Source organism: Lethenteron reissneri, chromosome 41 (genome assembly GCF_015708825.2).
Source record: "Lethenteron reissneri isolate LAM-NWPU_2019-01 chromosome 41, ASM1570882v1, whole genome shotgun sequence".
Taxonomy (NCBI): domain Eukaryota; kingdom Metazoa; phylum Chordata; class Hyperoartia; order Petromyzontiformes; family Petromyzontidae; genus Lethenteron; species Lethenteron reissneri.
Genome location: NC_083819.1, coordinates 7464880 through 7489971, shown reverse-complemented (window position 1 = coordinate 7489971; position 25092 = coordinate 7464880). Strand labels below are relative to the sequence as shown.

The following is a 25092-nucleotide window of genomic DNA, read 5'->3' as shown; positions in this document are numbered from 1 at the left end:
ATGAACGTGGTGGGTTCAGGGGTCACCACAACAGTGGCAGCCTCGCGCGCAGCTTGTGGCCCTCTCATTATCAGGAGTTATTGCCCGTGTGAGCCTCACCAGTAAATGCCACCGGCATGCCCATGAAGCCACAACGAGCCAATCTGACTGTGATCTCGACACGTGTTAGCCTGGCCTGCCTTTGGTCAAGAAATGCGCAAATGCGCGGCTGCGCGGAGCGGTAACAGCGCCGTGCTGTGAAAAAGGCGACCCGAGTTCGATTCCAGGCCACAATGAACATTGATCACGAGTGTGAGAACCTCCCCTAGGTCTACTCAGCCATAAATGAGTAACTGGTGCCATGCGTAAACATCAGCACCGGGGGGACAAATGTGGTGAGCGTGGTGATGGCCACCATCCTGTGCGCTGCGCCGGTCTTTACATGTGCTTGCTGACAAACACTTGCTTGCCGCAAGAGTCTATGTAGGCTGTATGGGGAACGTTGTCTCGTTCCCACAGTGAATTTGCCTTTCATCATTATCGCCACCATCCAGCAGGGAAATATTTCGTAGGGAAGAGGGAGGTGGAAGATGCATTGGAAAGACGGCGTGCGAGCGACGCTTGGGGCGAGCGTGGGGGGTGGGAGCGACGAGGCAGGCATGGCATCGTGAGAGACGGGAGGGTGATGACACACGGTGCCACAGCTGCTCGAAGTTCCGCACGTGCCGGATGATAGTGACAAGGAAGGTCATGGCGGAGACGAGGATGGCGATGAGCCTCAACATCTGCAGTTCAATGCAATGTACGGGGCTTTCGGGCTCATGCAAATTGAGCATCTTCTGTTCCCGCAAGCTGCCAGGGCATTCTGCTGCGCTGCATTGGCGTCTGAGACCTTCACACATCTCATAGGGAGGAGGTGCTCTTGCGCCTTCACTTCTCACTGAATATTTTCCGGGTTGCTGACAAGTCGTGAGATGGCACGTGACCATTCGCCGCAGCCCATAGTGATGAGTGGTAATAGTGGATGTGGTGTGCCAGATTGCGTAAATATTTTCCGGGTCACCGACCCAGACAGGCCCGCTTGAAAAACTCCCCTGCGCTCCGTGCGTGATTTGCCCGCCTCTCTGCTGCGGGGGTGTAATGTTTCCACGCGACCTGCTCGTCTGCCTGGCGAAAGTGCGGCGGTTGTTGCACGACCTGCGTGGCTTTCTGCTTTCTGTCAGCATTGGGGGGACAACCACCGCGGCACGCGCGTCCCGCCGGCCCCGCCACCTGCACTCCCAACTCCGCCGAGATTCCTGACGCCGCCCGTCCTAACCCCCAGCCGGAGCTAAACCGAATCCACTTACGAGGCATTACTCTGGCGCTCTCGCCTAAGTGCCGTTACCCTGCGTGCATTTATCGCGGGCGCTGCCGTCAGTGGCGTTCGCTGAAAAGTGCGTAGAATTTTTCTGCTCATTAAACATTTAAAATTTGAATTTCTCCGCTCCAGCACTGGCGGTTTTTACCCGGGATGTATAATATTGTCGCAGCTGCTTGCGTTCGGCACCGTTGTTTACCCACATTCAATTAATATTCTCTTCTGAATATTCTCAATAAATTACGTTGTATGGATCGGCCCTCTCTCTTGACATTGTCCTGCGATGCAGATAAGGGGCGAATTATCCTCCCTCTGGCAAGGCACCAATGATGTTATTAGCCTCATCACAGCGGCCAATTTCAGAGGCCGCTCGATTGGAAGAGACGCGCGGACCTGGCTCACTGGGAAGGCTGGCGTGCCACATCGTGCTGCGTGGCCCCAAGCCACGCACGGCCACACGCTCTCATTATGAGCGCCGCGCCTCTCGAACGACACGCGCTCTTGGCATATGCATTTTCACGCAAAAGTCCGTCGTCATTGATTTTTGGGTCAGATCGCCACGTGAGCAAACTGTGTCGTAAGCCCTCCTCCACCCAAACGCGCCAATCTATTACTGCTTCAGCAGTACCACCAGCAGTATTGGCGAGCAATGGGTATGAGGTTTCGCTGATAGTTATTACCAGCACCATCAGGCAGTAGCCAGCACTGTGAAAAGGTCCTGTCTTAAATGGGGGGTGTGAAGTCATCGCATACGCACGCCTACAACATCTGGAAATCTCTGGTAGGTGATTGCACATTCAAATGATAGCCAGGCTCAACCCGCTTAGCTTTACAGATGCAACGAGATAGGGGGAATTAATGGCTTTTGCAGCCATATTGGAGGCAGCTACAGCAAACGCATCAGATGATCTACGGTAACGTTTTCCTCCAGAGTATCCAAACACAAGCCAAATATCTCCCATATCACCTTAACAGACTGTTAGGGCATGTGCTGTTAGCGGCACACGAGGGGGTGGTTGGCCAGCTCCACGCCCATCCGCCTTTATCTCCCTAGTGGCGATATTTTAACACACCGCACCAGGTACTCATTTGAGGCCCAGGACCAGTTCGGATAATCGTCACTGATGTTGCCCGTGAGCGAAAATCGAACTAAGGCCGCCAGGTTCGTAGTGCAGTGCGCTAACCGCTACACTACCAATCCAACACCAACACCCGCCATTCGCCAGTAAGTGACGGTGATGTCACCAAGGCGCCTGTGCCAAGCCAGGTGCACTTTGAGGCCATGTGACGTGTCAAAGGCTCGCTGACAAGTGGGTTGGTTGACTGAGATGACTGTAGATGCACCCAGCTGTACCCTCTTATGTGGAAACTTGCTGTATTTTAGCCGCCCGGTGCTCCATTCGTTGTTGTGTCACTCCTCCGCCCTCCGTTGTTACGGGAGAGCGACTGCCTCCAACTGCCCAGTAGCGTCCTTCAGGAGCCTCCTCCATAGAGGCCGATCCGAACGCCGCTGGTACCAGTTGTCAGAGAGTCCACTCAGCTCCACATCCTCCTGTACCGCATCAGTCCATCTCTTCTCCAGCCCATGTCGTGCCCGTTTAGCCCCTTCTATGCGGCCAAAACAGAAGCTGCTCGGTCACGCGATGGCTGGAAATGCGGGCTACATGACCCAGCCAACGCAGCCTTGCCTGTCAGAGCTCACTGATGGGAATGTGTCCAGATCGTTCAAGGATGTGTGAGCTCCTCACACAATCCAGCCTGGTTAAACCCATGCCAGCCTGAATGTTTCTAACCGGCGCAGATGTTGCATTAGAGGGATCCCCGTATCACAAGCATAGAGAAGGGAGGGCATGACTGGCCGAGAAGAACAGAAGCTTCGTGCGGAGCGACAGACCGGGTAGCTTCCACACAGCATTGCGCAGACGATAATGTCACCCGACTGATTCGGAGTGAGACCTCTGCTGTCAAACCGGAGCTGGTCACTACACTGCCGCTCCCCCTGACACACACACACACACAGACACACACACACATACAGACACACACACAGACACACACACGGACTGACCGATGTGCGTCACTCCGCGGTGCCATCTCCTAGCCTCCACCTCCCAACCTCGCGCCTACAACACCTGGCAACCCCACTTGCCTGTGAGAGTACTGCTTTGTGTAAGCACGTCCCTGGCGCCGGGCTTCGTGCGACTCTGGATCTCTGATCTCCCAAACAAAAATCGGAATTTGTGCCGCGGTGCTTGTGGGTAAAATTGACCGTGGGCGGCCGCGCGCGAGCCGATCGTGGTTCTCCGGTCACGCCGCGTTGTTCTGCACGTCGTCGGGTCTCCGCGCGCACGCCGTTGTGGGAGGGTCGCCACGGAGGAGGTGCGTGGGACGAGAATGGAGAGATCAGTGGCAGGTACAGTTTCCGTTTCGGTTGGTGAGAAACGGAGGGGGGAGAGAGAAAGGGAGGGAAGAGAGGGGAATGAAAAAAAACGAGAATGAAAAATTCATAACCCTTGCCTTTGTGTCAAGGGCACAATAAAAGGCGGCGCCAGGAAATCTCCATCCTCGTCGTTTGCGGTAAAGGTTCATGATTCCATTGTGAGGGCCTCGCTCGGGTCGCTAGGCCACGTGACCCCACCGAACCCTCCTCTAAATAAAGGGATTGGAGAAATAACCAGATGAACGTTACAAAACGAAATTGCACGATGAGTCACATTATCTCGACGAGAGTGGTTTGTTATCTTTGCACAGCAAACAATTGCGTACTGCTAAAAATACCGACGTAAAAAACGCAACCGTGTGAAATGTCTCTGCGCTACGCGTTTCTTTGAACGGTGACGTGCTATTTGAATTTATTTCAAGATTAGCAAATAAATGTCGTCGCGCTTAAGAAAATAATTTGAAAAATGCACACAATAAACAGATAACAAACAAGCGCTGCCCGTGCAAAGAATTGCCTAACGGAGCGAACCGGACCGTACCATGGCCAGAGGCAAAGTGGGGGGGGGGGGGGGGGGGTTAATTAGCCGGATCTCCCCCTCACCATCACGAGCTTGCAGGGAATAGTCCACTCCACGTCACGCCATCAGACGCCACAAACGTGTAAATTCTACTGGGAGTTTGTAGCTGCTCCTTGGGCTACGGCGGCATGGCACTGGCCCCGTGGCTCTAATCATCCGCGCGCCGCGGGGGGGGGGGGGGGATGAGATGGTCCGACCACCGTCGCTCAACTCCGGCGAAAATGGACGCGGTGTCGCTATTTTCCAGAGACGCCTGTGCAATGACACCACTGGGACACACATCGTATACACGGATATAAATAAACAAACCGCTCTCCCCGCTACAAGCAGCCTGGAGTCACTCTCACAAAAAAATACCCGCTCCAATTCATCCTGCCCGTGCGTCCGTGGGTTTGTGCGCCTCTGCGTTTGTGTTCCCCTTGCGTTTATGCTCCCCGACGTTTACGTGCCCTTGGGTTGGTGTGGCCGTGGATTTGCGCACCCACGGGTTGTGTAACCATGAGTTTATTGTGCGGTGGTATGGACTCGCGGTCGTGCGATTGCCGCTCGCTGTGATGCAGCAGGTGACAAAATGATCTCCCAACGGCGTGGATTCACCAGAAAATTGCCCATAAGTGGCATCGCGAGCGGTACTGCCCAGTTGCACGGCCAGACCAAGCAGCACGAAATATCTTTTGAGCGGCGTCTGGCGGGCATGGGGAAGACGGCAGCCTTTGTCCAGCACCGATTGTGTTTTTGAAAGAGCCGTTGGCCTTGTGCTTGGCAGCCAGAGACGCGGCGCGGTGGCACTAAATCATCGCTGTGCACACATCCACACGCAGCCAACGGCGCGATTGCATTTGGAAAAACTCCGATGGATGTTCGTCGTATATTGATGCTCGTTAGCCGCTGCAGGCCGTGTGTTCATTGCACAATAAATACGGTGGGACATGTGGCCCCTGCGACACGATTCGTGCACACCTAGAAAGCCAACATTTGTTTTAATCACCGTTATCGTCATCCATGGTCAATCCACTGCCAGATGGAGGCCTCCCTCCCAAAGCCATCACCACCTCTCACGATGCTGCGATGTAACAATCCACGCAGCACCAGCACACTGACTGATTTCATCAAACCGTTAAAGATTAAAAATGCCCTGACCTGAATTTCGATCTCCCACATTGCTTTATTTTAAATCCAATGAAATCAAATTACCATTAACTATGACCTCTGGTGACCGTGAGTGGTGGGCTGCACTGCCTTCAAGCGCGGACCTCTAGGAGCATTAAAACATTCCAGAATGGGGCTGGGAGAATTTCTAGAAGCCCGTCCCGCATGAACATTAACCACGCCGGACGCTAGCGCGTGCGCGTCGCCGTGACGGGCGAGCATCAGAGAGTGCGTGGATTGCGTCGAGAAAGCGAGTGCCGTGTAATTCGCGACCGGAATTTCAAGCATTGACGGTTTTTGCGAGTTTTGATCGCGAGTTTTGGCTGCAGCAATCACCTACAGAGCCTCCCCGGGGCAATGGAGATTCTAGGTGGACTGTGACCCCGAAAATTAAGAACAGCACCCTGGGCACCCCCCACCCCTTCACCAACATGTGCTGACCGGCGTGGTAGAGCAATACGCTGGGGAGGAGACCTACATCAGGAGCAAGTTTTATTTGGCGATGAGCGCGACCTCAGCCTCTCTCACGCCGTGCCACCCCTCGTTCCGTTTCAGGAAGACGATCGAGATCCGGGTCATCGACGACGAGGAGTACGAGAAGAACAAGAACTTCTTCCTGGAGCTGGGCGAGCCACGCCTCATGGACATGAGCGAGAGGAAAGGTACGAGACGCAGGCCGCGCTGCGCCGGCGGACCCAACTGGTGAGCGAGCGAGAGAGCTCCCATCGTGACGGCGCCCAAACCTGGACTTCCAAAACACATTTTGGCAGACAAGCGTGCATTCACGCACAGCTTGGCGTTAGGCGATAGCTCGCTGCGTTTTCTAAAAGCGAAACACGCCCCACCACCTCCCTCTAGAGCTCGATGAGTGCGTCCAAGATTCTTGCGGTGACGGATAATGGTAATCTTTGTGCCTTTTCCAAGTTCTTTGTCTTGTGTCGCCGCGGGCTGCGGCGCCGTGCGAGGGGAAGTCGCGGCTCGACCGTACAAACGGAAACGCGCAAACGTGCACCCATATCGCTCTTCTGTCGCGAGTGCCACGGTGCCTGCTCCCATGAGCTTCACTCCTCGATTTCCCCTCCCACGTTGAGTGCTCGGTTTACCCCGTGTGTTTAGTCTCATCCACGCCGTGTTCAAGCATCACACAGCAGGTCACAGCAACACACTCACTCACTCACCCACTCACCACACTGCAGGTCACAGCAACTCGCTCACTCACCCACTCACCTCACTGCAGGTCACAGCAACACACTCACTCACTCACCCACTCACCACACAGCAGGTCACAGCAACACACTCACTCACTCACCCACTCACTCACCACACTGCAGGTCACAGCAACACACACACTCACTCACCTACTCACCACACTGCAGGTCACAGCAACACACTCACCCACCCACTCACTCACCACACAGCAGGTCACAGTAACACACTCACTCACCCACCTACTCCCCACACTGTAGGTCACAGCAACACACTCACCCACTCACTCACCACACTGCAGGTCACAGTAACACACTCACTCACTCACCACACTGCAGGTCACAGCAACTCACTCTCTCACCCACTCACCACACTGCAGGTCACAGCAACACACTCACTCACTCACCCACTCACCACACAGCAGGTCACAGCAACACACTCACTCACTCACCACACTGCAGGTCACAGCATCACACTCACCCACTCACTCACCACACTGCAGGTCACAGTAACACACTCACTCTCTCACCCACTCACCACACGGCAGGTCACAGCAACACACTCGCTCACTCACCCACTCACTCACCACACTGCAGGTCACAGCAACACACACACTCACTCACCTACTCACCACACTGCAGGTCACAGCAACACACTCACCCACCCACTCACTCACGACACTGCAGGTCACAGCAACACACTCACTCACTCACCCACTCACCACACTGCAGGTCACAGCAACTCACTCACTCACCCACTCACCACACTGCAGGTCACAGCAACACACTCGCTCACTCACCCACTCACCACACTGCAGGTCACAGCAACACACTCACCCACCCACTCACCACACTGCAGGTCACAGCAACACACTCACTCACTCACCCACTCACCACACTGCAGGTCACAGCAACTCACTCACTCACCCACTCACCACACTGCAGGTCACAGCAACCCACTCACTCACACACCCACTCACCACACTGCAGGTCACAGCAACACACTCGCTCACTCACCCACTCACCTCACTGCAGGTCACAGCAACACTCACTCACCCACTCACCCACCCACTCACCACACTGCAGGTCACAGCAACACTCACTCACCCACTCACTCACCCACTCACCACACTGCAGGTCACAACAACACACTCACCCACCCACTCACCACACTGCAGGTCACAACAACACACTCACTCACCCACTCACCACACTGCAGGTCACAGCAACACGCTCACTCACCCACTCACCACACTGCAGGTCACAGCAACACACTCACTCACTCACCCACTCACCACACTGCAGGTCACAGCAACACACTCACTCACTCACCCACTCACTCACCACACTGCAGGTCACAGCAACACACTCACCCACCCACCCACTCACCACACTGCAGGTCACAGCAACACACTCGCTCACTCACCCACTCACCACACTGCAGGTCACAGCAACACACTCACTCACTCACCCACTCACCTCACTGCAGGTCACAGCAACACACTCACCCACCCACCCACTCACCACACTGCAGGTCACAGCAACACACTCACCCACCCACCCACTCACCACACTGCAGGTCACAGCAACACACTCGCTCACTCACCCACTCACCACACTGCAGGTCACAGCAACACACTCACTCACTCACCCACTCACCACACTGCAGGTCACAGCAACACACTCACCCACCCACTCACCACACTGCAGGTCACAGCAACACTCACTCACCCACTCACTCACCCACTCACCACACTGCAGGTCACAACAACACACTCACCCACCCACTCACCACACTGCAGGTCACAACAACACACTCACTCACCCACTCACCACACGGCAAGTCACAATACATCTATGTCTGCTTCTTTTATGACCCTGCTGACATCCTCTCCCCACACCATCTCTTTTCCAAAGCTCTCTTAACGGTAATAAAACACCCTGCTCAATTTAAAACATCCGTATTCACAGTCATCGTTTACCACTTGAATAATGTCGTTTGTTGCAGGCTGCTTGGCGCTTTGGGTCTTTGAGCCTGTGCTCAGCAACTGTGATGATGCACGCTCACGCCGGCGCCCCACCGTGCACTCGCTAATTATCTCGGAACACAACGGAGTTTTGATTTATGAAATATAAACATTTTTGTTTTAATATTTTATACCGATCTTAGACAGGAACAACACAGATCAGGGCCATGGTGTTGGTGAGCTGCGTGGAGCGTTGTAGGACTTTTCAAGTTAAGCAACGTATTTGGTGATGCTGCTGCTGCTGCTGCTCCGTTGGCAGTGGTGCACGAATAAATCTCAACACCTTCGTCAGTGACTCTTGTGTGGCCTTAAAAGAAGAAATATATAAAAGTCGATGTTTTTCAGCCACGGCACTTCTTCTTCAGAGCACATAAATGGAGAGGCCAGGGAGATAGGGTGAATAATAAGGATTAGTGATGGCACTTGTTTACACCGTGGGGCCTGATGAGAATTACATTTCGAAAATATTTTCTCATGGCCGGGTTTTGACTGTAAATAGTTAGCTAACAGGAGCTATCATCAAAAAGGTAAATGCTCAGGCATCCCAATTAATTCGTCAATAACACTGCTGTGACCTTAAAAGATAAAAAGTATGTAATAGGAAATGTTTGGGGCAATGGCTTGTCTTCACAGCACACAGAAGCACGAGAGATGACGTTGATCATCCACCTCAAATCTCTGGCCCCTCTTTATGCTGCGAACAATACACGTTTCTTTTTTTAAAATGCCCCACTGTTACAGATTCATGCGTTGAGTTTGATGGATTCGCACTTTAAAGTCTTAAAGTAAAAAGGGTCGTGGAAGAGTTTCTCGGATGAACCGACACAAGGTTGCGGCGAGACGTTACCCAGGCAGAGCAACCGGCGTCTTGTCAGCTCCCCGCAAGCACCCGGAGCGAGCTCGGCTCACAGCCTCGGCAGTCGTCGCCAACACAACGCGAGATCGCGGGCAGCCGAGCTGAGATTAAAACGAGTGAAAAGAGCCAGACTATGTACAATGCCACCGCATTCATCATTTTCGATGCCCGCTGAGTTTTCAATTGCCTTTTTTCCCCCTTCTCAAGTAATTGCTGTTTATTCAAGTTAAAAGCGTTGGAAAACAGATTGGAATGTACATATATACACACGCACACATATATAGAGAATACACCCCTTTAGGAAATATCCCGGGGACCAGGGACAAATATGCTCGTGTCCTTTCGTTAAATTGATTCCGGATGCAGTGAATGGTCAGGCATGCGGGTGAGGGCAAAGTCAATGAAACAAAATCTGAAGGCCGTGCAAAGAAGAAACGGAGGACATCCATGCCTGAAGTGACAATACGAGACATGAGAGGAGGACCACGCCTGGACCGGAGAAGGAATGCAGAGCAGAGACCGCAGATTGACTGTGAAGAGAAGAAAGCGGGACTTGGCCAGGACACGGCTCACGTTGAGCAGGGAGCCCGGTGACAAAATGGCAGTCAAAAAGAAGGGGGGAAGATCGCCCAGGAGGACAACCGCTGCGAAAGACGGAGCAATGCGATCAAGTTCAACGTGCAGGCAAGAAACAGCCGGCAGTGATTACGTTACAGGGTCAGAAGGTAACGGTGCGTTACTTCTCGTCGCGAGAATTCGCAACCTTGCCGGGGAAATTAGGAACCCGGTGGCCGTAAGCTGAGGGCGGCGCGGGCGAAGCAAGATCCTCCGCTCCGCCGGGCGGCTTCTGGCATCGATTGCGAGAAGAGTCCGTATATGGGAACGGCGTGCGGATCCGACGTGGCCTCGCCACTCGCGAGCAGAAATTCCCGAGCCGCTCTCACGCACGCCAGAACATTTCTCTCGTTGACCCCCTCCGACCCTTTCTCTCCCGGGCTCCGCGAGTTAAAGTAATCACGCCTTGAAATGTTCTTCGTGCTCAAACGATAAATCGGCAAGCGCGAGAAAAAAAAAATTGTTTTCATCACCCCCCCCCTCCCCGCAATCGTACCGCGTGTCCCGGACACGACGTCCCCGCGGGCCAGGCCGCTGGACGGCCGCAAGCCTTCCTATCCTGCACCAGCAGGTGGGCCGACCCCACGACTGCCACGAGCCCGGCCCTCGTCAGCGGATTGTAAATTGCGGAGGTGGATCATGCAGTGGCCGGCTCGCTCGCTACGCGGGCCAAACCGACGCCTCTTCCCGCACTTATTTGGCCGGCAGTGGCGAATCCCTGGGTCAGTTTGGTGGTCGGCCCTCGCTCTCGCCGAGCCAGCCATCGCACAGGCGGCACCATCCGCGACCACCACCACCACGACTCCCACCCTTCCTCCGGTCGCCCAACACCGTCTTCAAAGAAATGTTAATCTGGCAGCTACATTTTCCACGCGGTGCAGCAGGGTGCGTGTGCAGGACTGCGTGAAACGCAGTCTCATTTTCAGCTCCTTGCCTCCTCTTCACAGGAGGTCGGGGAGATTGCTCCGTTTGATTTAAGGCAGCAAAAATAATACGCGCGGCAGGGTGCACAGAAGGATATTTGTGCTGGAGGCACAGCACTTACAGACCACAACCCTCCCGAGGGAGAGCACTGTCAGCTACACCTCCTACAGGAGGAATGTGTGCATTTACAGCCTTTTATAAATCCGCGGCTGAATTGAGGCCTCCTCTTGCCATGCAAGTCAGTCAGGGGGGTTGTTTGACCATACTTCACTACGCTGGTCAGCAAGGGCCAATGACTGCAGTAGTGGAGTAGGAGAGTTAATTTTGCCCGCATTGCCCCCTGCTGCCCACAATGCACACTCCGCAGCAGCCTGTGCCAGCGTGCAGCGCCATCATCCATCCGCTTAGCTCCTGAGATCAGACAGGACCAGGCACATCAATTTCAAATGATCTCGACATAGACACACGGGGATAGCTCCACCAGATGAACCCATAACCACAGAATGGGGCTTGAAAATTAACCTCTCGCCAACCCCTCCTCCAAGGAGCGATGCCTAACCACAGGCGACCAGTTCTCTGCACATCCAGACGCATTCGGTGCAAAAGACGCTGCGAAAATGGAACGAGCGACAACGATGTTGGAACCGACGACGACGACCTTGTCATCAGATTTTCTGAGTGGCGTAGCTCGCTCGCATCGGATCAATGGAGAACGCGTATCAAAACCCAGAGCTTAACGAGGCCCGGAGAGCAACCTCGACGTGGCATTCGATTTTAATGAATGCTTTCAAATCTCCACGGCTAATTGCGGTAACTTTCGTCGCCTAAAACAATCCCGAGTTGTGATACTTAATTTTTCATTGAACACCGCGGCAAAAGGAATGTTCGTCGCCCGAGAGCTCCTCTCTGTTTGCCGAGAGCGGCGCGCGAGGGCCACGATTCGCCTTGAGCGGTGAGGCTCGCATGCCCCCTCTTTTTATGGGCAGATAAAGTCAGTCGCCGGTCATGTGGCCCCACGATCTACACTTCCGTTGTCCTGCTCCGCCCATGATGCTCAGCAGCTGCCCGAGAGCTCTCTGTCGTTATTGTGGGCGATTCATCAGCGAGGCTGCCCGAGCGTGTAGCTGAATTATTGGAAACGAAACAAGCAGTGGCATCTGGTGGCTCAAATTACTGTTGGTTGTAATGGCGCCAGCATCACAGAAAAACAGTGGGAGGGCGGCAGCACAAGGCTGGCACCTTGCTCTGGGTTACAACATTTCTGGCTACGGCAGTGCTGCAAAGGGGCAGCTGATGCCAGGGCAGTGGAAAAGGTAATCGTGGGTAGGTTGGGTCCGTAGAGAGCCTCTTGCGGTGCAAGTGGTGTTGGTCATGGGCTTGCATTTTGCAGCCATACGCTGGCGCAGTTCTGCAGATTTTCCATCCCACGTTTACGCGTCGCACTCAACGCAAACACCCTGGCCTTGTTGTGGACATTGACAATTCATTACCACGCTTTACCGCACGTTTGCATTTGTCCGTATAAACAAATCTCACTTTTAGAAAATGTTTTCCGTAATATATGGCAAATTGACCGGGGAAGGAGGTGTCCGGGTTTGAGGTCACGTGAGGAAGAAAGCGGCATCTGAAAACTCCACCTGTGTTTTATCCACTCTGCGCTGAGGATTAGACAGAGCAGCACGACGGGGGAAGGGCAGAGGGCAAGGGGGGCTCAGAACATGCAATAGTCAACAACACTGTGGCCTCAAAAAATATATATATATCAAGGACGTTTTGGGAAATGGCCCATCGGATGCGGCCTCATCTGGAATTTTCCTCCAGGGCCTCCAAAAACGTTTGATGGCCCTGGCCGCAATTCTACGTCAGCACTGTGGGGGTCTCACTATCCGGCGTCAACCTGTCACAGGCGGCGCTGTGATCAAAAAGGGCAGCAGTGCTTGAACGTGACGTGGGGGGGGGGGGTCGTTTCGCTAACGTTGTGTTTGTGTTCACTTCTCTCACCTACCCGCAGCCCTCCTGCTGCGCGAGCAAGGTAAGCGCTCTCACGGCTGCCCGAGCCTTGCTCACTGCTCGGCGTTTCGACCCCCACATGCTTCTCCTTCCCTCGCTTCCTTCCACCGTTGCTCATTCCCAAGGTGTTGGCGGCAGTGGCGGTGTAAGGGCCGCATAGTGGCCGGGCTTTTAAAGCTATTGAAGACCAGAGACTGAGTTGAAGCAATGCCGGGATTCGATATGATAACTAACTCGACAGCCCTCAGACTCCTGTGCAGTTGTGTCGGGGGAGGGGGTTCATATTTATATATGAGCGGGTTTCCAGAGCACCTTGGGATTTTTCAACGGCAGCGCACGCATCACCCTCTCCAGCAAGTTACCGTGGAGGGACTTTGTATGGGAATATAAAGACCTTCTTTCGGAAAACACAATCAATTTGCGGACACTTTATGGGCCGCGTGGACGCTTGATGGGCACAATTACCTGCGGTGCCCTTGCACGGAAATTTGACAATTTTTTTGAGACGCGCAGTGGGCGAGTGCGGCATTGTTTATTCCAATTGCTGTAATTTCAAAATGTCCCATCTTTCAAAAATCTCTCCTGCAAAGTGCTCGCGTCATGAGTTTCTCTCCATCACTCATTGCTGCTGCCCCCATTCCGCCATCCCCACTCCCCTCCCATGCTTCCCCTCCCCCCACCTCCCACCCCAATGGGGGGCAGGAGTGCTTCTGCTTCCCCTACACAGTGCGACTGGAAGTCGGGTGTGGTGGGATGAGATGCGGTGGTGCGACGCACAGGAGGATGAATGCCCAGCACTGTCGCTTGCTTTTGGACAAAAGAAAGAAACGGGAGAGATATTGAGAGGAGCGTTGGACCAACGCAGTGGCATCAGCCAGCCACCAGCAGCAACGTGTGAATAATCCAGAGACATTCGACGTCAATGAGGCATAATTGTCAGACATGGACACTAAGCAGGAGCGGCGTTTCACTCTGAAGTGAACAAGTCTGTTACCATAACTCTTTGGGTCTTTCGGTAAAGTCACGTAGATATAATTGGTTTTTTTTTTATCACAACGTTTCGATCGCAACACAAGCAATCGTCTTCAGGTGAAAAAATACAGCAGGCGAACTGCTGAGGCAGGAGAAATATAGCGAGAGAACTACTGCAGCAAGAGGTTATATAGGTTTTAGATGGGTACAAGGGTAAGTGGGCGGGGCTAGAGGTGGAATTTACAAGGAATATACCTCACCCATTGATATTGCTACAGATTATCAGGTCAATCTGTTAATGTAACCCTACGACTACGGTGCTGAAGAAGCCATTGTATTGCTCCAGATTAGAGATTAGCATGTCAATGTGAGATGGCTCCCGCAGCAGCGGCTGTGATAATGAGACACATTCAGCCTATTAAACAACGAGAGCCAACACCACATCGAGGAAAAGGGAAGTAGCGGCTATGTTAGTGAGACATTTAGCCTGTTAATGTAAAGACATTTAACAAGGTAATGTAACTCAGAGAGTCGGATATAACTGTTAACATCGGCAGGTAGGATGGAAGCATCACAGCCAGTTATGACTTTATCTGGTTAATAACGTCCTTCCAATGGCTGCTCAGTTTGTATCCATCTTCTCGGTTGAAATTGTGTCCGTGTTTATATATCTGGATGGCTTCATGAACACATCTTTGTTGATAGCCAGTAGGTTTGTATAGCATCTTGGTCTTGGAGAAATCAATTCCATGTGTGTCCACAGCATTAAAACAATGATCAGCCATGGCAGAGGTATTAGTCCTACCGTGTTTCAGATCCGCCTTGTGTTCACGAACACGTCACTTGGTTTCTCCAATGCAACTGCTGCCACAAGCACAGCTTCGTTTGTAGACACCAGGGTATTGCATGTCAGGGATCACATCCTTCACAGATGGGATCAGATCACGAATTTTATGTACTGTGTTGAATCGAAGCTGGATCTTGTGTTTGCTCATGATTTTGGAAATATTTTTGGTGACCCCTGCTATGTATGGCAAGGTGATGGTTTTGATTGGGTCCTCAGATGGTTCTTTCCCAACGGTTGGGGTGATAGCTTTACGGATTGTGCAATCCGAATATCCATTCATCTTAAGGGCTTGGTGTACGTGATCCAGTTCACTGGCTAGGTGGTGATGGTCGGAAATGCAAAGAGCCCTGTGGTGTAGAGTTTTGATGAGGGAATTTTTCTGGTCTGGATGGTGGTGGGAGTCAGGTTTTAGATAGGCATCCGTGTGGGTGGCTTTCCTGTAGATAGAGTGTCCCAATGAGCCATCTGGTCTCTTTTCGATTAAAACATCCAAGAATGGTAACGTGCCATCCTTTTCCACCTCCATGGTGAATTTGATGGCTGGGTGTATGGAATGTATGTGGTTGAAGAATTGGTTCAGAGCTGGCAGGCCATGTGGATGTGTCATCTACGTATCTCTTCCACAAGGAAGGATGTAGGATGGATGCCTGGATGGAATCTGTCTCTAAATTTTCCATGAAAACATTGGCTACCACTGGAGATAAGGGAGAACCCATTGGGGTACCTTCAACTTGTTTGTATAATCTACCATTCCAGGTGAAGTATGTATTGGTGAGGCAGTATCTCACCAGGGCCGGTACATCAGCATTCAGTCCTTGTTGCACCAAATCTTCAATGATTGCAATGGTGTCAGGCACAGGAACTTTGGTAAACAAAGAAACTACATCGAAACTGCCAATCAAATCACCTAGAGATAGTGAGATATCTTTAATTAGAGATACCAAGTGAGCTGAATTAAGTACAGCTGAAGTGGTCTTCCCTGCTGTATTTTTTCACCTGAAGATGATTGCTCGTGTTGCAATTGAAACGGCATGATTTTTTTTTCTATCTGTGTGACTTTGCTGAAAGACCCAAAGAGTATGAATTCCTGCAGTCACGAAAGCTTAAGGTCAAGATTTAATTCTATTACCATTCGTTGAGGCCCGGATGCGCTCGAACACAGATTCCGGGAAAAACGAACGGGCGAGGGTGAAGGACGTTACTGACAACCGCTCGGAATGAGATGGATGGAGGCGAGCGGAGACGGGCGACGGCACCGACTGCGCGTGGCGTGGTCTCTGATAGAGACCGCGCGCGCACACCCGCCGCTCGCTCTCGTCGCCGCGGCTGAGTCGGCCCGGCCCGATCGCGAACACTCCTTGCGGTTGCTCGTTGTGGTTGCTTGTTGCACGCGTGGTTGCATTCCGAGCGCAGCCAGGCGATCCGTTTGAACCTCGCCTCTCGATTCCGACGGGTCGTTATGGTTAACGGAGCTACGGTGGCAATTTCACGCCAAAATCAAGGGCCCCATTTTACGTCTGCGGACGTTACGATTTCAATTGGCTTGCACGCAGATAATTATGATACCGATAATAATTCGTTTGTTGCTGTTCTTCTAGCTGATAATCTCGAATTACCGTTCAATCCCCCACCCTCCCCCCTGCGGGGTACCCATCCTCCCCGCCAAGCGACGCCACTGCCGGCATCCAGCAGGCAGTGGCGTCCGGTTAAATGAGGGTGTACACGCCAATGCCTCGCTTCGCGTACAAGTGTCATACTCAAAGACGGGTTCATGGATCCACCATCCGCCCACGTCACAGCTCAGCGAGTCTGGGATCCGCTAACCCTTCCCCCCTAAGGCAGACTGGACGGGATAATTTTGCGCATCTGTCCGTGACACGACATTGTTTCATGGCAGTGTCAGGCCGGTGGAGGTGAGGAGCCGGCATTGCTCTGCAGACTGGAGACCGCTGCGCTTTGTCCTTCGCAAAGTTTGGGGTTTCTCAGGGCCTTGCGGTTTCCTCCCACGTGATGCAAAACCAGTCATTATAAAAAAAAAACTGACCAAACATCTCAATGCAGGACTCTCTTTAAAATGGTGCCACATAAATAAAAGCCAAAGCGATGGCCTGAATCAACGGCCAACCGCGAGTTTAACTCGCAACCCCTCCGACTGCAAGCCGCCCGCACTCCCGCTGAGACACCGGGCCGATAAGTAAATGGCATTTACGTGTTCATTTAACACGCAACGTCCTAATGAGGTTAGTTTCGGAGGGCACGTCGTGGTGATACGACACACGCGAGAGCGTATTGGCGCTTTAACGCTCCACCGAGCCAGACCCGGGAGGCGTGCTGCCACCAGAGCTGCCAACAGGAGGAGGGAACCACCGTGATGGAAAAACCGCAGCTGTCAACAACGGCCCCCATTACGCGCGCAATTACAGATGTGTTTAATTACTCCCAAGATTTCCCCCCGTGTATGCACGTCACTCGTCTACGGCGGTGCCAACGCGCGGCGATTTGCACAGCCACCCTGTGCGACTTACCCGCGTTACGCTTTGTGGGCCTGTTCGTTACGTGGCTAGAAGTTCGGCCGGGAAGGCATTTCTCACCGAATATTGTCCGGTATACATTTTTTCTCGGAGCACTCAAGATGCGAGTTCACATCCAAAAGCGGTCGCACTCACAAAAGTTGCGTGTCTGCTCTTTCACGCCGTCAGCCCCAACTCACGAAATACGGTTCTCCCGGGGTCAGAGTTCAGACGCGGCTCGTGCGGCAACACTCGCGTGCGCGCGCGCGCCAGACGCGGCGTGTGATTTACCATCGATCCCGTGTGTCGCTCGCACAAACCCCCACAGCCGCCGGCGTGGCCGTCACCGCAGGCGGTAATCGAATTAAGTGGCTCGCGGCAGCGGCACACGGTGCGCCCCACCCGGAGCGCCGTCTCGTTACGATCCCACACCCCGCCGCCACAGGACCCCCTCCCCCCACCCCGCTTTTAGCAAATTAAACGCCTGTGACAAACTGCCCGCGCTCGCTATGAATTAACACTCCACGCTTTCATGCATTCTTTTGTCGACGGCGGCGGCGGCGACAGTGGTGGCGACAGCGTGGAGTGGCAGGGGCCGAGCGAAGGTCATGGTGACCTCAGCTGCGAGGTTCTGGCTGAGCTCCGTGAGCAGCCCCGGAGAGCGGTTACCCCCTCGTCGTCAGCCTCCTCCGGCGTTCTCCAAACATTCAGACTCGGATCGATGGCGTTAAATGGCTGCGTTTGAACCTCTTTCACCCAGTCCGCTATGTTGGGAATCCGAGCTGTAAATCACAACCAGCTGATATGCGTGGTTGAGGACCGGGCAAGGTGGAGGGTGACTATGATCGGGTGCATTCAGGGCGATTTGGTCGTGGGCTGACCAGATTTGGCTAAAAGGTTCACGTAAAACCAGATTTAAAGGATTTCTCCAAACACGGCGACTCACGACCCACCGTGAGCAAATTACATTTCCGTGACCCAGAAGCGGTCGTGCGCAAGCGGCATTCCCCGTCGCGCGTAGACACATCTGCTCCCCCGAGTCGGCCGCTGCCCTCCGAGCAGATACGCCCACCTCTCCCGCCGTTTACTTTTTAAAAAACTCTCAATTTGAAACTGGATCGGGGCGCATCGCGCGGTATTTGAAACCGGAACGGGGGGTAAGGGGGAAAGGGAGGGGGGCTGTCCACGGCGTGTGAACGTGGCCTTGAACGTGGCCCGCTGACAACATCGGCAAGTTGAAATCCATCGCCGACGGCGTGTGCGGCACCCAAGCCTGGCTAGCGGCGCCGGGAGTGCAAGGGGTGAGACCCCCCCCCTCCATCTCCCCCCGCCCTCTCCCACCCCGACCCCCCCCCCCCTACCGAGCGCAACCTGCTCTACGTAACGACCCCTGGTGACCCCCGCAGACGGCCCCGAGGGCCTGCTGCTCACCAAAGAGGAGGAGGAGGCGCGGAGGATTGCGGCGCTGGGGAAACCCATGCTGGGGGAGCCGCACCGCCTCGAGGTCGTCATCGAGGAGTCCTACGAGTTTAAGGTGCCTCCTTGGTGTCCTCATCGTCGTCATCGTCGTCGTCATTGTTGTCGTCATCGCAGCCTACCCCGTCATGTTGCCATCTCTTCGACCGCTTCGTGTTCTCTAGCATGACCATCACTGCGATCGTCACCTCCATCATCATCATCATCCAATTGCATACACACGCTTTATAAATAAAGTTTCCATGTGTCCCAATCCTCCACAATCAATGTCCATATCCACCGACATAACCACCACCACCATCATCATCATCCCTATCCCAGCAGCTATAATCCCACCAACGTCATCCTAATTCACCTCGTCATCATTCCAGCACCACCACCATCGCCATCCTCGTGCTATCCCCATCGAAGGTGCGATTCACGTCATCAGAGGGGGCCCAAAAATCTCTCTTCCCACACGCGTCTCCTGTCTCACCAACACGGCCCGATCCGCGAGGCTGAACCGCCTCCACACCGTGGACCACCTCGATCACCACGCTTCTTCCTTGGCGCAACCCCGACACACACACACGATCCCCGCGGCTCCCGTCGTACAAGACGGTGCGCGACTACTGCTGTTGCTGCTGCACAGGGGCCCGGCTATAACGCGTGGGCACGGCAGCGTGCAGCCTCCGCCGCCAGCGTCGCCACACCGATGCTTGATAATGCGAGTTCAAACCCGCGCCCACCCCCGGCATCGCTGCTGAGCGAAGGACTAATCATCGGTATTGTCCCTAAATTAATTGTTTTGGCAGCCATCTCCACCTCCACATCGAGCGGCCGTGACTGCGAGTGAGAAATGGCCTGCCATGTTCACGAGAAAAATGAAGTAATGCCTCTAATCATGCGGAGTGCTGGCGTGTTAATGCACGGCGGCATGCTCACCACACACCGCACACCACCCCGGCACCACATACACTCCTCCACACAACGCCATCGCCGCACTCCTACAATACACCAAAACCCACACCCCTCACTCACCACACACCTCACTAACCACACACCTCACGCACCACACACCTCTCGCACCACACACTTTACGCACCACACACCTCACGCACCACACACTTTACGCACCACACACCTCACGCACCACACACTTCACGCACCACACACCTCTCTCACCACACACCTCACTCACCACACACCTCTCTCACCACACACCTCACGCACCACACACCTCACTCACCACACACTTCACGCACCACACACCTCACTCACCACACACCTCACGCACCACACACTTCACGCACCACACACTTTACGCACCACACACCTCACGCACCACACACTTCACGCACCACACACCTCTCTCACCACACACCTCACGCACCACACACCTCACTCACCACACACTTCACGCACCACACACCTCACTCACCACACACCTCACGCACCACACACCTCACGCACCACACACTTCACGCACCACACACCTCTCTCACCACACACCTCACTCACCACACACCTCTCTCACCACACACCTCACGCACCACACACCTCTCGCACCACACACTTTACGCACCACACACCTCACGCACCACACACTTTACGCACCACACACCTCACGCACCACACACTTCACGCACCACACACCTCTCTCACCACACACCTCACTCACCACACACCTCTCTCACCACACACCTCACGCACCACACACCTCACTCACCACACACTTCACGCACCACACACCTCACTCACCACACACCTCCCGCACCACACACTTCACGCACCACACACTTTACGCACCACACACCTCACGCACCACACACTTCACGCACCACACACCTCTCTCACCACACACCTCACTCACCACACACCTCTCTCACCACACACCTCACGCACCACACACCTCACTCACCACACACTTCACGCACCACACACCTCACTCACCACACACCTCACGCACCACACACTTCACGCACCACACACCTCTCTCACCACACACCTCACTCACCACACACCTCTCTCACCACACACCTCACGCACCACACACCTCACTCACCACACACTTCACGCACCACACACCTCACTCACCACACACCTCACGCACCACACACCTCACTCACCACACACTTCACTCACCACACACCTCACTCACCACACACCTTACTCACCACACACCTCACTCACGACACACTTCACGCACCACACACCTCACTCACCACACACTTCACGCACCACACACCTCTCTCACCACACACCTCACTCACCACACACCTCTCTCACCACACACCTCACTCACCACACACCTCTCTCACCACACACCTCTCTCACCACACACCTCACTCACCACACACTTCACACACCACACACCTCACTCACCACACACCTCTCTCACCACACACCTCTCTCACCACACACCTCACTCACCACACACTTCACACACCACACACCTCACTCACCACACACCTCTCTCACCACACACCTCACTCACCACACACTTCACACACCACACACCTCACTCACCACACACCTCTCTCACCACACACCTCTCTCACCACACACCTCACTCACCACACACTTCTCTCACCACACACCTCACTCACCACACGCTTCACACACCACACACCTCACTCACCACACACCTCTCTCACCACACACCTCACTCACCACACACTTCACACACCACACACCTCTCTCACCACACACCTCACTCACCACACACTTCACACACCACACACCTCTCTCACCACACACCTCACTCACCACACACCTCACGCACCACACACCTCTCTCACCACACACCTCACTCACCACACACCTCTCTCACCACACACCTCACTCACCACACATTTCACACACCACACACCTCACTCACCACACACCTCTCTCACCACACACCTCACTCACCACACACTTCACACACCACACACCTCACTCACCACACACCTCACTCACCACACACCTCACTCACCACACACTTCACACACCACACACCTCACTCACCACACACCTCTCTCACCACACACCTCACTCACCACACACCTCACTCACCACACACTTCACACACCACACACCTCACTCACCACACACCTCACTCACCACACACTTCACGCACCACACACCTCTCTCACCACACACCTCACTCACCACACACCTCTCTCACCACACACCTCACTCACCACACACTTCACACACCACACACCTCACTCACCACACACCTCTCTCACCACACACCTCACTCACCACACACTTCACACACCACACACCTCACTCACCACACACCTCACTCACCACACACCTCTCTCACCACACACCTCACTCACCACACACTTCACACACCACACACCTCACTCACCACACACCTCACTCACCACACACTTCACGCACCACACACCTCTCTCACCACACACCTCACTCACCACACACCTCTCTCACCACACACCTCACTCACCACACACTTCACACACCACACACCTCACTCACCACACACCTCTCTCACCACACACCTCACTCACCACACACTTCACACACCACACACCTCACTCACCACACACCTCACTCACCACACACCTCTCTCACCACACACCTCACTCACCACACACCTCACTCACCACACACTTCACACACCACACACCTCACTCACCACACACCTCACTCACCACACACCGTCACCACACACTTCACGCACCACATACCTCAGGCACCACACACTTCACCACACACAGTCCCCAGCGGATCGACGCGTCGTCGCACCCCGGTGCTCGTGAGATGCTGGGGGAAGATCCACAATGGCCAGCTCGACAATCAGTTAAAATTGGCGAACAATGTAGACGCCAAGCGAAGCAGCTTCTGCTCCGTCCACAATATCGATTCTTTAGGGCTCACGAAGCACGCGACGAACCGCGAGCAAGGATCGACGTTTTCGTCTTGATTCGTGTACGTGATGGGTTCACGTGACCCCTGCAAGACACTAGAGGCCGTTACCGTTCACGCGATATAAACAAAAATAAATCATTCTTCAATCGAATCGCAATTCTGAATTGCGAAACTGTATAGAATCACCAGGGCAGGGCAGTTCATATTTACACCCCTGATTTACCTCAACACCCCCCCCCCTATGCATTTGTAATTTACACATTTACAATCGCTAAAAAAACACACATACCATTCACCTGCTATTGGCCAAACATCCCAATGCTGAAAAGGTACCCGCAAATTACTCAATTACACAGAGCAACAACATCTCCCCCCTACTGTAAACACTTGGCAGGACCTTCCTGAAAATTAGTCTTGAGACTTTCCTGGGTAAACAACCAGGATGATAATAATGCTTATTTGTTTATCCAGTAGAGCTTCACCAAGTCTCAATACCTTCACAGGAAGGTCCTGCTACATTGGGATGTTTGGCCAATTCACTTATTGAGCATTTGGCTCCGTGCAGCAGGAAACCGATGAACATCGACCAAACGTACAAGGGTACAGCACTCGAAGCGCAGCCCAGACGGATTCTTAATTCATCGCTCTACTGCCATCTCCTGGCCACCTCTTACATTAAAAGTCGGATATGCCTCAAGAAATTCTGTATCCTGCACCCCGCCCCCCCTTCCCCATTCTCCCCCCAAAACAAACCTTGTAGAGCACGGTGGACAAGCTGATCAAGAAGACAAACTTGGCTCTGGTGGTGGGCACCAACTCGTGGCGGGAGCAGTTTGTAGAGGCCATCACCGTCAGCGCAGGTGAGAACGCCTTCGTGTGCCCCCCCCCCCCCCCCCCCCCCCGAAAGTGAAGTTATTTGGTGATGCTGCTGCGTTGGCAACTACTCAACACGTTCCGTGTCGGGTTCGTGTGGTATTAGATGGAAAAAATATGATTAATAGATTACTTACAATTTACGACCGGGAATCGCAACAATTCATTAAAAATCGGCAGGACAGGGGCGGTGCGATGGGCTGTCGCATATCTAGCACATGCGTGGGGTTTTCGGTCGCACTGCCGTCGTCAGCAATCACAGCTTCCACAAAGCTACCAAATTTCTGGGAGGCTCAACCGGGGGCACGTGGGGAGCCGGAAGCCCCTCCCTCCATCAGCCCCGCCCACTTTTACATGACCACGCCCACTAAATCTTTAGCAATGCTCGTGCAGAAAACGGCCTCCTCCTCCTACTGGCTGGCTCAGATTTTGGCGCCGCCCACTGCTCAGGTAGTCCAGGCAGCAGCAAACCCTCGTGAGAGACACACACCCCAGACGTTTGGGAGCCTTAAGTCTTCGAGCCACGCTGGATCGTCCCGGCCCGGGCCAGGTCCGATCGTCCGCCATCATCTCTCCCGTTTCCAGGTGACGACGACGACGAGGAGGGGGCGGAGGAGCGCATGCCTTCTTGCTGCGACTACATCATGCACTTCCTCACGGTCTTCTGGAAGGTGCTGTTCGCGTGCGTGCCGCCCACCGAGTACATGAACGGCTGGGCCTGCTTCATCGTCTCCATCTGCGTCATCGGCATCCTCACCGCCGTCATCGGTGACCTCGCCTCGCACTTTGGCTGCACCGTGGGGCTCAAGGACTCGGTGACCGCGGTCGTTTTTGTGGCGCTCGGCACCTCCGTGCCTGGTGAGTCGCGCTCGAGGGGGATTTAATTTCGTCACCGAATGTTGTTTTTGTTCCTGGGTCGTGGGTAGACAGCGGTCGATACAATTCGACACTTGAGTGTGCAAGCGGCTAGACGGGCCCAGGTGCTGGGCTGGAGTTTCAGATGAGAATATTTATATATACGGGAGGAATCCGATAAGCTATAAAGCTTTGTTTCACAGATGTCCAGTAGGGGCAGGTCAGAACGTTACAATAACCAACAATACAAAACCACGATCAAAGTGTAAAGTAAAGGATAGGTGAGCAAACAACTTAAAAACATTTTTCAATTAAACTAAACGTGTTTTTATCTTACCAGGAAAAGCCCACTGAGCTATTAGCTTGCTTTTCAGAAGCAACCTGGCCAAACATGATTGATCAACGAAGTTAGTTCATCATGTGGGAATTTATAGCAGTAAAATATCGTCGAGTGGCATCTCACCTGTCCCACTCTAAACGTCTGGAAGCATTTTGCAATGGCAGCAGCTCTCTCCGACCTCAACAGAAAATCCTTGGCATTGAGCCACTTGCA

At 53.7% G+C, this 25092-nt stretch overlaps 1 protein-coding gene across 3 annotated transcripts in view; it reads left to right on the top strand.

The window, feature by feature from the left end:
- Window positions 1-25092, top strand: part of LOC133352743 (sodium/calcium exchanger 1-like) — a 109839-nt gene that overhangs the window by 77887 nt on the left and 6860 nt on the right. For 2 of the 3 annotated variants that reach the window (XM_061568591.1, XM_061568589.1), the window contains exons 3-7: window positions 6064-6170; window positions 13147-13167; window positions 18881-19008; window positions 23572-23671; window positions 24270-24542. In XM_061568591.1, coding sequence (XP_061424575.1) covers window positions 6064-6170; window positions 13147-13167; window positions 18881-19008; window positions 23572-23671; window positions 24270-24542 — 629 coding nt within the window. The remainder of the gene's footprint in view (window positions 1-6063; window positions 6171-13146; window positions 13168-18880; window positions 19009-23571; window positions 23672-24269; window positions 24543-25092) is intronic. The other variant, XM_061568592.1, reaches the window with a different exon arrangement.